The following is a 15052-nucleotide window of genomic DNA, read 5'->3' on the forward strand; positions in this document are numbered from 1 at the left end:
TTTGTGCCCAGAGCAAATCGATCGTGTGATTTCATTCAAAAACATGGGGAAAAAGGGAACAAGCAACTTGGTAAGAAATATTCCACAAATAGCAAGAAATTAGTGGATAATTTTACACTGGCTGAGCTAAAATGTCGAGGAAAAAAATACATAACTACATATTTCAAATTATGTAACAGAATGATTATACATTCAAGCACTTTTTCCAGGTTTTTTCCTCGTTCCTTTTTTAAACTTTCTTCTTTTTTGTTGTTGTTTTTACTGAATTGGTGCCATTTCATTCCAAAACATGTGAAAAAAGGGAATGAGCAACTTGATAAAGACTTATGTTAGATAATTATTATACATTTAAAGCGCTTTTTCTGAGTTATTTCCCTATTACTTTTTAAACTTTTTTAAAAAAAGATTTATTTATTTATTTATCAGTAAATTTTATTGTACTTTTTGCTAATTTCCTGCTATTTTTTTTCGATACCTAAGCTGAACTTAACGCTACTGTGATAATACTTATAATCATGACTTGAAATGTTCATGTCATCATCTCCAGTTGAGGAAGACTAAAACTGGAGCACTAAACTCTGAGGAAGAATTTCTCAGTTAAAAACAGAGCGACGGCTTCTCTTTACAGTGCCTCAAAAGTCAGATGAAAATAGATTATTGCTCAGTTACAAACATCAGCATTATGCTGCCACTGTGCTCGGGAGCTGCTGAGGGAATACTTTATTAAATATCGTTGTACGACATTACTTTTTATTTTCTGCACATCAATACATCTCTCTGGTAAGTGTAGGCATGAAGGGAAGCCCAAAGTCCCACAGCACTGAAATACACAGAAATCGTACTGTATTAAATGGAGTGCCACCAAAGTTTGATCAGAGTGAAATGATTCGAGTTGTACTTTAGTGAATTACACAGAGTTGTAAGCAACTTACGTGAGCTGAAAAGTGCTGAGCTAAACCAGAACGGGGGGGTTAAAAAATTAAAGTGAGGCTTTGTTTTCTCTGAGAAATCCTCCTTTTTTTCAAGAAATTAGCGAAGTGAGGCTTTAACTTTCTCAAGAAATCCTCCTTTTTTAAAGAAATTAGCGAAAAGAAAATTACCTAAAGCAAAAATAAAAAAATAAAATAAATTAAAATAAAATCGGGCTATCCTATTCATTGAAGACTAAAAGATTTATATTAAAAAAAAATTGTAAAAAAAAAATTTAAACAAGGACATGACCTGAAAAAATGCTTAAAATTAAAAAAGTTTTTTTTTTTTTTTTTCATTTTTTTTTATATAAATTTATAATTCATGTTAAGTTTTCTGTACATTTTCCCAAAGTTTTTCATAATTTTCCATTAATTCTCTCTATCTCTCTCTCGCACATTTTCAGGTCATGTTCTTGTCACTTTTTTCCTAATTTTTGGCAACTTTTCTGGGAAATTTCTTGCTAAATAGCTTACTTTCCATGTTTTACTCTGGCTTAAAGATTTTAAAGTCTGTGAAAGGTGTCTAAAGGCAGCACACAAACACTGATGTCTATCCAGGTTTCAAAGGGTTAAATAAACACATCAAACCAAGAACTAAAATCTCTTACCTTCACTTTAGTGTTGGCAGGGATGTTGGTCTTCCAGCGCACCGTGTAGAAGCGGTTGTCCGTGATCTTCTGGTTCTTCGGCAGCGAGTTGTCGGCCCAGGTCACCTTGATGGTGTCGTGACTCAGCACGGAGGCCTGAACGCCCACGGGTGGCATCATGGGGGAGGGGTCTGGTACTGGGGTGTATGGAGCATGGAAGAGTTCGTACAGGTCAACATCGGGGTCTATGGGGTCTGCCCGTTAGGCAGGGCACCAGCATGCATGGACACAAATTAAAATGACCAAAATTAAAACATGACAGGAAGCGTGGCGGATCAGACAGTGGAGTCGAAACAGGATGCAGGGAGGAGTGGACGGGAGAAAATCGGGTTAATGAGTTAAAATGAAAAAGAGGGAGGGAGAAAAAGATACATGCAACACGGATGGGATTTGGGAAGGGTGAAGAGAAAGAGAGAGAAGATTCTATTAGAAAAACAGACAAATCTACAGACTTGGCTGCTCTACAGAAGTATGCTGTGATCTATAAAAAACTACTGTAGCACTACAGAGAGAGAGGAGGAGATACTCTATTCATAAGAAAGGATTACATTAAATGGAAAACTAAGCTGAAAGCAGATATCCACAATCCTACAGCAAACTCTAAAACTCACACATTTACGCATTCACCCACACTTTTACGTGTGAATGCGTGTTCCTTATGTTTACATCATGCAGCTTTCACAACATTCGAATGTAAAGTGGATAAAGAGAAGGACACTGAACGCACTGGAACATTTTCCCTCCGAGCAGAGCGACGTCAACAAACTACATTATGTCCTTGAAAACTATGGAAAGAATACTGCGTAGTGGAGCCTGCAGGCAGAGAAGAGGGTCACGGACACGTGGATGGATGTTTTTGTGTGTGTGTGTGTGTGTGTGTGTGTGTTTGTGCTGCTTCTGTTCTGATGCTCAAAAGTGTTTTGTGAAAAGCTTTTGGGGGGAAGTTTCTTCCTTGAATCAATACTAGATAATGACTAGCATCAGGCCTTTTGTGAGGATACAATCGTAATCATGTGAGTGTTACAAACCTAATCCTTTCTAGTTTGGTTCATGACGTCTTAATTTCTCCGTTTGTCATGTGATTCTGCGTTGCAAGTTTTAATTAGTACCTAACAGTGCACTCATTTTAAAGTTGGTAACTTTTAGCTAGTAGAAAAGCAATTACAAGGAACGCCACATCTGTAGAGCACTGGTATGATGTCATTTATGAAATCTCTGTGACAAAAACAATTCCCTTTTCAGTCAGGCTTCAGGAAAATAAATTTGTGGAAATTTGGAAGAAGTGGAAAAAGTGTATTTTTCTGAAATCTAACACAGTATATTTATACCTTTTTAATTTAAAAATGGCTTATTTTAATTTTCTTTATTAGAGTGACTATGTAACATCTGATGAAGAGGAGATGAGCCTTTAGGAAAGCTCTGGCACAAATACAACACTATCTATTAATGTGCAGTGTCCATACAATAAAAAAATGAATAAACAATTAAATGACGAAATAAAATAATAATAAATAAGACACACTGTCCTTTTTCAAATTAGGTTTTTTTTAACATTAAGAGTGATAAAGTATTATTATCAGCTCTAGTTGATTAATTCTAGATGTACCAAACCAGTAAGAGTAATTGTCAATACTTTATCAGTATTTGTCATTTTATTCTGAAATATCAAAATACTTCCTGTTGTTGTTAAATCATTTTTATAGACATCTATTTGGGAAACTGTTTATAGATAAAATTACCAGATAAATCTGTCTGTTTTTGTCCAAAACAGTATAAAGGGATACTTGAAAAATATAACAGTTCAGCAAATTGCTGCAAAAATTCTGTAAATCCAAAAAACCCCCCCCAAAAAAACCAAAATAATACCGTCGTGCTTGCTGATTTGATATTACCTGCAATGCTAAAACAACCAAAGATATAAAGTATAACTGATCATCATTTCTATCCAGCAAAAACTGAAGTATATACACTGAAATCTTGAAGTATTCACCTTAACAACGAACAGGGCAGCACTTGAATATGATAAATGGTTTTCATTATGTTGTTTAACAACAACCTGTTGTTAAATCATCTGTTTATGTAAGAGTGACAGTGTGTATATGCGCTCCCACAGAGAGCACTTGAGTGTGTTTGTTTGTAAGGTGCCTGCCGAGTACACCCCATAAAACCCAGTACATGTGTGTGTGTATGAGAGAAAGAGGGGCTGGAACAAGAAGCTTCTGGCCTCCATACTGAAGGATAAACGCTTCAAGATGGCCTCCTGGCTGCTGGTCTCAGTGCTCTGTCCCGGGTTTGAAGAAAAAGCTTTGGTCAGTCACCCACGATAACACTCCTCCACCACTTGTTGGTCTTCTCCTCTCCGCCTCGCTCCATTTGACACCTCTTTGTGCAGAGCTGGCCTCATTATACTCCCAAGACTGAGTCAGTGTGTGTGCGTGTGTGTGATGGAGATCAGAGGATTCATGTGGTTGTGGAGAGGCTCTGAGGTTTTTGGAGTGGCATGCAAGCTGCTTTTCTCTTCCCAGCCTGGAAGAGACTAGTGTAAACCAGTACAGCGCACTCTACAGGGAAGAGGCCGAACTTCGCCTTGTTACATTTTTTTAGAGACGCAGGTGCAGTCCCTCACTTCCTGCTCTTCGGTTAAGACGTCATATTATTATAACATATTCAACTTCTCAACCTAAGTTCACCAAGTTTTTCCTCAGTTTTTTTCAAAAGTAAAAGTACTATGTAGGTCAGCTCGTCTTTTTAATCCCGACTTGAACAAACTGGCAGGAAGGGAACGCGCCCCAGAGGATTCAGCGGCAGACGATGGTGGTGGGCTTTGGTTCTGCTTTGAGAGGAAACGTTTGGATCTGACGAAGGGTTGCCAAAGCCACCACAGGGGGTCTGCGTGTGTGTATGTGTGTGTGCGTGCAGCGCTGCGTGTGTGTGTGAGGCAGAGAGAGCTTCATAGAGAGAAGTGTACAGTATGACAGTGTGCGGGGTGTGTGCGCACACACTCAGACTGCCACCCCCCCTCGAAGCATGTTGACGTGATTCATGTCATCCAGCATCCCACCCCTCTCAAGCTCGGCTTTGCAACAGTGCTGCGGCGGAGACAAACTGGAGTGATCAAGGCTGAGCAGGGAGGTGGGAGGCTGGATGGGAGAGGAGGCGGGAGCAGCCCACATTCTGGGACACCCCGGGGAGCATGGGCTGGTTGTCTTCTGACACTGTCACATAAACTCTGTGAACTCAGCAAGCACGCAGCCTAACAGGCTCTGTTTCTCACTTTAAGATCATTTGTCAAAGACGCTGGATTGAGACTTAAGTTCTACTTCTAATTGATAACAGGGTCGTGATCTGAGGGATTATAGATTGTGGGGCTGCTAGCAAAAACTGGATTGTTCAGACTGTGTTGTTGATGCAACAAAAGTTGTTTCACTGTAATGCGCACGGATATGCAGAGATAACGGCATCGCAGGTGATACGATACAATTCGTATCATCTGCGAAAAGATCTATAACAACGTTTCAGTCGACAGAATCCCTTCAGTCGTCGACATAAGGCATTTTACTTTTATTCGTTCCCTCGGCTGTTGGGTTTTTAAACAAGCTTTCGGCCCTGATGTTTTTGTAATATACAATTAATGACAAGCCTTGAATGATTCAATAATCACATATTCAGTGTGAACACACACTACTCACACATGCAGTTTGACCCGGGTATTACCTGCAGAGCACGTGATGCACGCTGCATGCAAGAAATCCTTAATACAGCCTCTCCAGGATGAAGTTAACAAAAAGATGAGGGTCTGAATTTTTTGCACGTATTTAAAGTCACGCCGTCGGGATTTCATAATACTCCAGTACACTGTAATACCGTGATACCACCCAAGCCTATTCTGTACATAGTATTTTCTCCAGTAATATTTCTGTCCAATCTTTGTGGTTGAATATTTTTTCCATCAATATAACTTCTAATCTTATTTTTCTGAAATCCTAATATCAGGACAAATGGTAATTTACGCGGCGAAACTGGAGGGTTTTGAACATTTGATTAAAAAGAGAGTATACGGGGAGCCATTAAGGAGAGAGTTAATTAGAGCAGCGAGACGCCCCGATGACCCGTTATCTCTTTGGTAATTTGGAGTCGAGACACATTCTGTCTCATAATGATCTCAGGTTAGAGAGAGAGCGAAGATAAATGTCAGTCCAAGCCTTTCTTTGAGCTCAGTCACTACAGCTCTGCGAGTATATCCCATAATACTGAATGTGGCTTTTGTTGTGCATCAGCAAAGAGAACACATTTAAAAGGATTTTCTACCAGATATGAATGCTGTAAATGCAACTATTTAAACAAGCCTTTAGCATTCAGCAGGCAGACTGAGATGTGTGCCGTTGATACCTGACTGTGGTCTGGTGATGGCGCTCTCATACACAGGAATCCCCTCACCCACGTTGTTGAAGGCCTTCAGTGTGATCACGTAGTGAGAGCTGGGGTCTGAGAGAGAGAGAGAGAGAGAGAAAGAGAGGTTAACCCAGAGTGAAGCGAGAGAGACATGAAGGCCAAGATAAATTAGATATCCAACCGTCTAATCAAGCCAAAACTCTCGAGACTCTCGACTCATAATTGCGATATTGGCCGAAATGAGTATTTGAATACAATCATTTCTCGTACTCTGATTGTAATGAAGGCTTCAATTATGCATATACAGATATTTCACAACAATTCCTCCCTCAGATCCCTGAGATTACTGTTTAACTCGTAATCTACTTCTAGACTCCTTCCTGAAGCTTTGATTATTGTTGTATTATTGATGGTGATTAATTAATAAATACCATTACTAAAAAACCAAAAAACGAGTATGATCTACGTAATGGACTCATTAGAAATACAATCTTGCTTACCAATAGAGCAAAATCACTGCTTGTTATTAAAATAAGAACTACAGCTTTCTTGACGTCCAGCAGACGGCAACAGGAGATCATTGTTTCTATAGTCCTGTATAAATCGATCTAAAAAAACGCATAACAGCGAGAACATTTGTTCTTTTTGCAGCACAAAGCTAAGGCTTCCTTCAACGGTGTCATCACTTTGTACGCCCGTGATGATGTCATCACACTACATTGCAAATGGTGCAAAACTGAGTAAAAAGGCGTAATGGCGCCAGAGGAGTAAATGATGAATCGATCACAGTGGCTTCGCACTCTGCTCATAAACATGAGCATATCTCAGAACTAAATGATGCATTTACTTCAAAAACTTATTGAGTATTAAGAATTGTCTCGTTTATGTTTTGCATCAAGACGCTTTGTGTGTGACACAATTTCAATACTTTTATCAATTATTATGGTTTATTAACTTACATAAGCATCTAGCATAGGTTGTGCAGATTTTAGGGATATAAAGTGTTTCAAGATACTCCAAGAAATGACATTACAATAATAAAAAAGGGTTAAAAAATGGTTTAATTTAGTCAGTGGTGACAATTTGTGTCAGTTTGTCAAAGGTTAGACTGAGGTTATGCAGAAAAATGACACAAAGTGGAACATTTCAGTGCAGTAGACCTTTCATTTGATGTTTCCTTTGCTTTGATGCCAGCGAGTATTAAAATAACTAAAACACATTTGTTTTATTTAAACATTTATTTTTTTTTACCTTTAATTATTGTGTCCTCATTAGGCCAATCTGTATAATTACCAGCTCAGGCGTGTGGTGGAGAAGATCTCATTAATTCTGTAAATACTCTCTATGAAGCACAGATGAATTGCTTCATATTGTTTGTGTCTGTGTTTGCTCATTTGTAATTAAAGTCTCAGTGATATTTTTAAGTAGGACAACGACTGTAATGTTTTATAAATGCTGACAATTCAGGTGAAGGTGCATTTGTTCCCGCAGCCTCATCACCAGCTGACTTGTGTTATTTGACAAATAAGTTCAGACTCATCAGTGTAATTATGTGGGTGTCAAATATCAGAGTGATCAAAATCAATATCGCAGAAAAAAAGGACACCAGCAGTGCAGTGTTTTGATAAACATGTAGCAGAATGTTATTTGTTCTTACCGAGGTTCTCGATGGTGTAGTAACGCTGCTTGTAGTCCACTTTGATGGTCTGAGCGTGGGGGCTGCCGATACCATAGCCGATAGTGTAACCGCGCACCACGATGTCCTGGTTCTCCGGTGGCGTCCAGCTCACAACGATGCTGTTGACGAGCGGGCGGACATGAAGGGAGCTGGGCATGTCCGGTACACGTGATTCTGGTGAAGGAAAGGGACAGTTCAGCCCAGTCTCAAAAGCACATGTTTTTCCTCTTACCTGTGGGGCTTTTTATCAATCTAGATCGTTTGGGTGTGAGTTGACGAGATATCAGCATCATATAGAGCTTGATGATACTCGGCTTATGGTGCTCAAAGCGCCTAAAAAATGACATTTGAAAAAAATCTCAACAGTAATGTCTCTTTACAGAAATCCTGACCCGGTTACTCAAGATAACCCACAGACTTTGTCGTGAGCAGTTTCATGAAGGAACTATTTTCTTTCTACTAAACTACCACTGCCTGCCATATTACTGCACAGAAGGAGGCTTGCAGCTGAGCTAGCTGACATTACAGCTCAGCAGAGGAGGACGCCATTAATCTTGTGCCTTCATAAAGACGCTTCCTTCTGTGCGGTGATGCAGTTGGCGGAAGCGGCTCAGTAGTTGCTCCACAAAACTGCTCACAACAAGGTCTGTGGATTATCTTGAGTAATCTGGTCATGATTTCTGTAAAAATGAGCCCTTTTTACAAAGAGATCGCACTATAAGGTCTCTCCTAAGTCCCCTCTTTGCACTTCCTTCACATTTTTACACAGACCTTAACAACTGCTACATCAAGTGTGTGATGTTAGACAGCATGTCGGCATCGGGAAACAAGAGGCGTTACGGGTGTGACATTTAACGCAACAGCATCAGCCTCTAGTCTGACATATAATGTCTGATTGGCAGCTCTTTCTTAACAATAACAATGGCGTGACATGGCAATGACAATCATTTATGATCCCTGTTATATGGCCTCTGATCTCATCCTCTGCTCAGAGGGTAAGGTGCTCATTGTTTTCCAAATTTGCAGACATTTTTGGCCGCTATTCTTCTTCCGAGTTAGCCACTCACTGCCGTTAGCTGTTTTTTCGTTGAGATTATTTTTTGGGGTTTTTGTTGCCTTTATGTCACAGGACAGTTTAAGTGTGAAAGGGGAAGAGAGGGGTTCAGCAGGTATTTTTTACCATCCAAATCGCTCTCAAACGTCTCTGCTGTGGTCCACTCGGTTGCCGGTCCCGTGCCGTTCACTGTCATGGCCGACACTCTGAAGGAGTACTCTGTCCCACGCTCCAGACCTGCAAAGGCAATACAAACAGGTCAGAGTCAAAGCTCGGGTATTTAGACTGAGCTGCTGCCCAACTGAATCTTAAGCAGAAATTAAAACGCTTTTATTAAAAACGTCAGTCTCTTTCTAAAACCTGATTTTATTCTATAATTTACTGCTGCTCTCCACTCGGCTGGACAACTGTGGTTTCAGACTGCAGACACAATAAATATTTTGAAAGCACACATATTTTAAACAGATGTCCAATCCGTCTCTGCACAATTTAAGGAGAAAATCTATAATCCTGCCTGAGGGACGGATCAAGTGAAGGTTTCTGTGGTGCAATTAACTTTCCTTTCCACTCGGTATCATGAAAGTGATTGAGACTTATTTTTCACCTTTGATTAATATGTTTTGGGGGGTAAAAATTTATTTGCGGTTAAGAAGTTGTTAAAAAGAAACTGTGTAATAGCAGCTGGCACAAATAGATATAAAACTAAGGAGCTAAAAAGAGTTAAAAAAAACTTTAGGAGGAGGATTTTCGTTCATATTTTAGAGCTATGTCTCCTTCAGAAGGAGCCGTTTCACTGCTGGGTGCCGGCTTTGGTATTCACAAAAGAGGGGAACGCCCGCTGACAAATGATGTGTTGCTGTATTAATTTGCTGTAAAATTTTTCATCATCGTCATATTGTCCCATTTGCACGCTACATGCTAATCCTGTAGTCTTTTCTCTGTGTACCCACTATTCTGGGCCGCCCTTGGGGGTAGCTTCTGAAGACTGCCTAACTATCCGTGCCTCCGAGGCTACAACATCTCCTTCTAAACGCTTTTGAACCAACAAACACCCCTCTGTTTCACCCCCCAGAATGTTCTCAAAAATCAACTTTTAAGTGTATATTCTCTTTGATGCAGCACGCAGCGTGAGGCCGGGCCACTTGAAAGTTGCTGAGACAACATCTAATATTAATCACCATTGCTGTGTCTCTCTGGTGATATTGTGCATATTTTGGTGGAAGCAGCGGGTAACGTTGGGATACGGTAAGATGTGTAACTGCGTCTCAAAGTATTCAGATGAAATGCAGATGTTGACTTAATAAACAGTCCAGACTGACTGCAAACAACATATCAGACACATCTCAAGATCTAGATTGTAAATATTGTAGCGTGTCAGTTAGCTGACAGTATCTGAGACACATACAGCGGAGATGAAACGGAGACTGATAGCATAAACTTTTTGATGTAGGACCTATATAAAGCATCAAAAGGGAACATGGGGATTTGGTAGTCCCTATGAACAAAAAACAAGAGGGTTTTTTTTATGGATCCACCATTTCAAAATCATGTTCAGCGATCACGTCGCAATGTATCACACAAGACCTGGAGACAGTCTATGGTTTTTAATATAAAAGTGCAGGAGAAAAGCTGTTTTTGAGTCAAGGACACCGATCGCTCGCAGTGCTATCACAATTTCAATGAAACTCTTCACACTTAGCATCATAACACACTCTCAGTGATCAAAGTGGACAGCTGTGAACACAAGTGTGAACACAGATAAAATATGAGGAGCAAAGTGAGATTAGTGCCAGGTCTGAACTGCTTTCTATCGCTGCTCAAACTGGATGTTAGGGTGAGGTACCGAACTCCGTACGTTGAAGGATACCAACCAATTAAGTCAGTAAATCCAAAGGTGGCAACGGACAAGAGGCAGATGCACCCCAAAGCTGGGGGATGACTTCAATAGCTTCCCATTGAGCCAAAACTATCAGTGCTAAGCCAATCTGCTGTGACAATTTTGAAGTCTGGTATATTCTATGTAAGTTTAGTAAAAGCCTAACATCACTATTACTCAAGCAGACACAATTGCATTCAATCACACAAGCAGACGGACAGACGGTCACAGAAGATTAGCTCGATGTGTGATTAGAAAAGAGTACAAGAGCAGAGTTGCCTTTTAGTCTTCCCTGCAGCTTGTTCAAATATTCAATTGTTGTTATTACAGGGAAAGTAAAGTGATCTACTGTAATTTTATTGTTCTCTACGACAGCCATTGCATGTCTGTCCATCCTGGAAAAGGGATCCCTCCTCAGTCGCTCTACCTGATGTTTCAAACATTTTTTTTTATCCTTGTTAAAGTGTTTTGTGATTTGTGATGATGGGCTTTATAGTTAAAATGGGATTGAACTGAATTAAAGTGCAGAAAAAAGGTACCGTTGTGTACCAGAACCGGATTTAACACACTGGAATCAGTATCTCCCTACTGGATGTAACTGAATGTAAAGTGCTTGGTCTGAACTGGGTCTTTAGCTCCTCTCCACCGACACATACGGTAATAAATGCACCACATTCACACCCCCTGAAGGAGATCACTTGGCGGTCTCTCAGAGAAACTGCAACAGAAGACAAAAACTTCAGCGTCCATTACCGTCGATGAGCTTGTTAAGCTGGGTGCCTCCGGTGGTCTCGGCTGCCTCACTCCTCCTGGATCCTTTCCGGTATCTGATTTTGTAGCCAGTGATCTCCCCATTCTGTCCGCTGAGAGGTGGAGGCTGCCACCGAAGCATGATGCTCTGAGGAAGGAGAAAAACGAATGTGGTTGAAACAAAAACCTACGCTTAGCACATGTGGGACCATCTGCTTTTGGGCCTGCAGCTGTAAAGGTGACCTCACGGCTTGGCAGGTAGAATCACACCTTCCCACACAGTTTGGCACAGGCGTATGTGTTAGCGTAACTCTGCGGGTTTACTGTACTGTCGGCCAGGAACACTGCCTCACCCGCCCCTCCCTTCTCCTCCTGACAGTGGTGCAAATGGGAGGGCCTCGCAAAAACAAACACCCCTCTGAGCACGGGTGACGCAGTGCAGATTGAAGCATTAGGAAGAAATAAACACATGAATAATAGAAGGAGGTGTCCCGATGATTGGGGTGTGCATGTGGTCAGGTTAACCCTGCGGAGACTCTGAGGCGGGGAGATGAATGCGGGACTTTTGCTGGCGGGGCACGCGCCGCACTGTTGTGGGATTTATGCATCTGAGTTTTCGTGTGTGTTTAAAGAGATAGGTGGGGGGTAGCCCAGCGTGGGAGAGGAGTTAATTAACGCTTCCCCACTGTCAAACTGACGCACAAAGGCCTGAATACATGTAGAGGGCACACACACACACACACACGCACACACACACACACGCACACACAAACACACACACATTCCTCCCCAGCCAAGTCAAGGGAATTGCGCAAATTAAATTTGTGTTAAATGTGTTCAATTATTCCATTTTTCTTATTACACTATCAGACCCAGCTCGTTGTGCGTGCTGCTTTTCTCCCGTCTTTTCTCCCTAATCATGAAAACCTGTTTAATTGACTTTTGGAAAAATCACCGGGAAAAAAATAAGATCACGAAAACATGATTTTCAGGTTTCCTCGCAGGTAAAAGATGTGCAGTTCTGCGTGACAAAGCCCAAAGAGAAGACTGAATATGAAATGCATAGTAATTCGTTTTTTTGCCTCCCAGTTCCATTTGGCTGGGCGTTTCAAACTGCTAATTGCATAAATGCTTTGTATCTTTATACTTGTAGCAGAATTATTGACTTAATGACTGTTTACATTCAGAATTAAACACAATGACAACAAAGAAGCAGAAATGAGATGACTAATTTCAATAATGCTTAGGAATAAAGGATGCCAGATGTTTGTTTCACAGCTTTAAATGGGTTTTTTGGTTCTAATTGGAGAGGGACAGCTGGATGTACACTATCCATTCAAAAAACAATTCGGCTACAATTCCTGTTGTCTCCGCAGAGCGCCTCCTCTTCATTTTACTCTTAACATTAGCATGAGAGCGTTTTCTCTCCACAAATCTCAGCTGAGTATCCCTCAGCATGGGTGGCCAGTTCTCACTCAAGCTGGGAGTGTGTGATAGGATTGTCTACCAGTTTTTTTTCTCCCTAGTTTGCTTTGACAGTTCTCTCTCACTCGGGTTCTGCATCGACCAGCAAAGGGCTAAAAGCGCCGGCTGCTGCTTTTGTAGTCGATGCATGCACCCCAAGGTTTTCCCGTATCTTCTTCTCTTTGCCGCCCGCTCTGTTTGCACTCGCTGTCTCACATGTCACGAGCGAGAAACATCTTTTATCAAATTTAATCCGTCACTCGGGTGGAAATATACAATAAACAGGCCTACAGCTCTCTGTTTGAAGATCAAATGGCTAAAGAGACAGACAGCTCAGGCCGCTTTCCTGTTTTAATCAGGAGTCTGTTGTGAAGCCTGCAGCCACCTCAGCACGCTTATCTAATCACGAGCGTCACGCAAGAACTACAGTATGTTTAACTGTAATAAATCTGATTAAACAATGATACTTAAAACGAGTGTGAGACACCTGGAGTTGTCAGCTTGGGCTGTGAGAGATTTGATGCAGTTATCGCTGGGAAATTCAATCTAGATAAAAGAAATCTGACTTTCAAACACTTAAATCTGTTTTCTATTCATCCCGTCTCCTAGAAAACATGCTAACCAACAGGGTGAAACGGCTGTTAGCAGGGTGGCTTTGCACACAGCATCCTGATCAGCACTGATATGGCAACTTATAGATCAAATTACACCTCGATATATATTTTACTGAGCTGATTTGGCTGTAAAGCAAAGATTTTGACTGCCGTCTTAAAAGGATAGTTCCAATTTTATGAAGTGGTATTTTATGTGGTACTTAACCATGGTCAGTAGCAATGCACAATATTGGAATTTTTTTTCTCTGACATCCGATATGCTGTCAAATAACAACACATTTGGCTGATAACAGATGCCGATACCTATATATGCACCCCCCCCCGAACTATCCCTTTAAGACACCTGCCAAAATGTTCACTTTCCAGCCAAATTACCCCCGTTAACATGGATGTTTAGGTGAAAAAAATATCTGAACTATCCCCGTTAACACCCCTAGTCTTGTTTTCAGTGTGCCTGCATCTCCCAGGCTCATATTGTTCCGTATCCATTCAGATTTGAGCCGCAGGCTTCTTTGCCAGACACTGTATGGATGGAGAGTGATACAGAGGATAAAACCTTCTGACAGGCGAGTCTCCTGCCGATGAGAGGATCGATGAGGGTTCACACACCCTCTTAACCAGCTGGGGCTACAGGCCTCTGACGCAGCTAATCACACAGAGAAACAACGGTGTTCTGGCCCCCAGGCTATGTACCGTATTTGCTCAAGTGTTTGTGTGTGTAAGTGAGTGAGTGCTTGTGGATTTGGTGAAGCGGCTACATACACTGCAGACCATACAGCTGAGCTGCGGGCAGTTTCGGTGCATTTCTCATTTGTGTGTTGCATCTGAGGGAGCGTGAGCAACAACTGTAAAAGCTTTTAAGCCCTCAATAAAAACAACCGAAAAATCAAGATCAGTTGGAGGTCCTTCAAACTGTGGCTTCCTGTTCAGTCAAGGCAACTAACTCTTACCTTTGAGTTCTGGACCTCCAGGGTGAGGTTCTGAGGAGGAGCACTTGGTACTGTGAAACAAAAGAAAGATTTTTTAGTGAAGCGCACAGCAAAACACAAACATTAGACTTGAAGAGCTGATAAATTAATAAATAAATGAGTTGATTGAAATGTAAATGTAAGCTATTATCTAAGTGATTTTTCAAGCATAAATAGATCGATTTTATTTTATAGAGTTTATTATACGTCCTCAAGGAGACAAATCATTTCCACAGTTAAAGCACAAACGAGTAAGACATACAGAATTATACAAAAAATAACCATCATTGATACTGATACTGCAGCTTTGTTATACGGATCCCTTTCTTGTCTTTTTTTGTAATCCTCTAATTGTGCCTTACCCTCTATCACTGTCACACTGAATTTGTTTATATGTACTTGTCATTTTAATCATTATAAATGTGCACTGTCCCTGTAAAAGTAAAATCATAAATAAGAAAATAAATAAAAGTTTACTGCACTGCGCACCACCAGGGTCTGCTGGGAGCAAACATTAGCTGGTGTTCCTGCTCATCCTGCTGCGATTACAGCCTGTAACGCCGTCCCAATCCAACAGCACTGCTGTGGAAGTATGTTGCTCACCCTCCAGCCTCCCCTGCAGGTTGCTGGAGTGAGTA

The 15052-nt window shown here is 41.0% G+C and overlaps 1 protein-coding gene across 8 annotated transcripts in view; it reads right to left on the reverse strand.

The window, feature by feature from the left end:
- The window catches only part of neo1a (neogenin 1a), a 216606-nt gene that overhangs the window by 17165 nt on the left and 184389 nt on the right, over positions 1-15052 (reverse strand). For 6 of the 8 annotated variants that reach the window (XM_042491097.1, XM_042491109.1, XM_042491076.1 and 3 more), the window contains exons 12-17: positions 14397-14446; positions 11372-11516; positions 8869-8979; positions 7668-7862; positions 6008-6103; positions 1580-1812 (exon numbers count right to left, since the gene is read on the reverse strand). In XM_042491097.1, coding sequence (XP_042347031.1) covers positions 1580-1812; positions 6008-6103; positions 7668-7862; positions 8869-8979; positions 11372-11516; positions 14397-14446 — 830 coding nt within the window. The remainder of the gene's footprint in view (positions 1-1579; positions 1813-6007; positions 6104-7667; positions 7863-8868; positions 8980-11371; positions 11517-14396; positions 14447-15052) is intronic. The other 2 variants (XM_042491123.1, XM_042491083.1) reach the window with 1 other exon arrangement.

Source organism: Plectropomus leopardus, chromosome 1 (assembly GCF_008729295.1).
Source record: "Plectropomus leopardus isolate mb chromosome 1, YSFRI_Pleo_2.0, whole genome shotgun sequence".
Lineage (NCBI taxonomy): Eukaryota > Metazoa > Chordata > Actinopteri > Perciformes > Serranidae > Plectropomus > Plectropomus leopardus.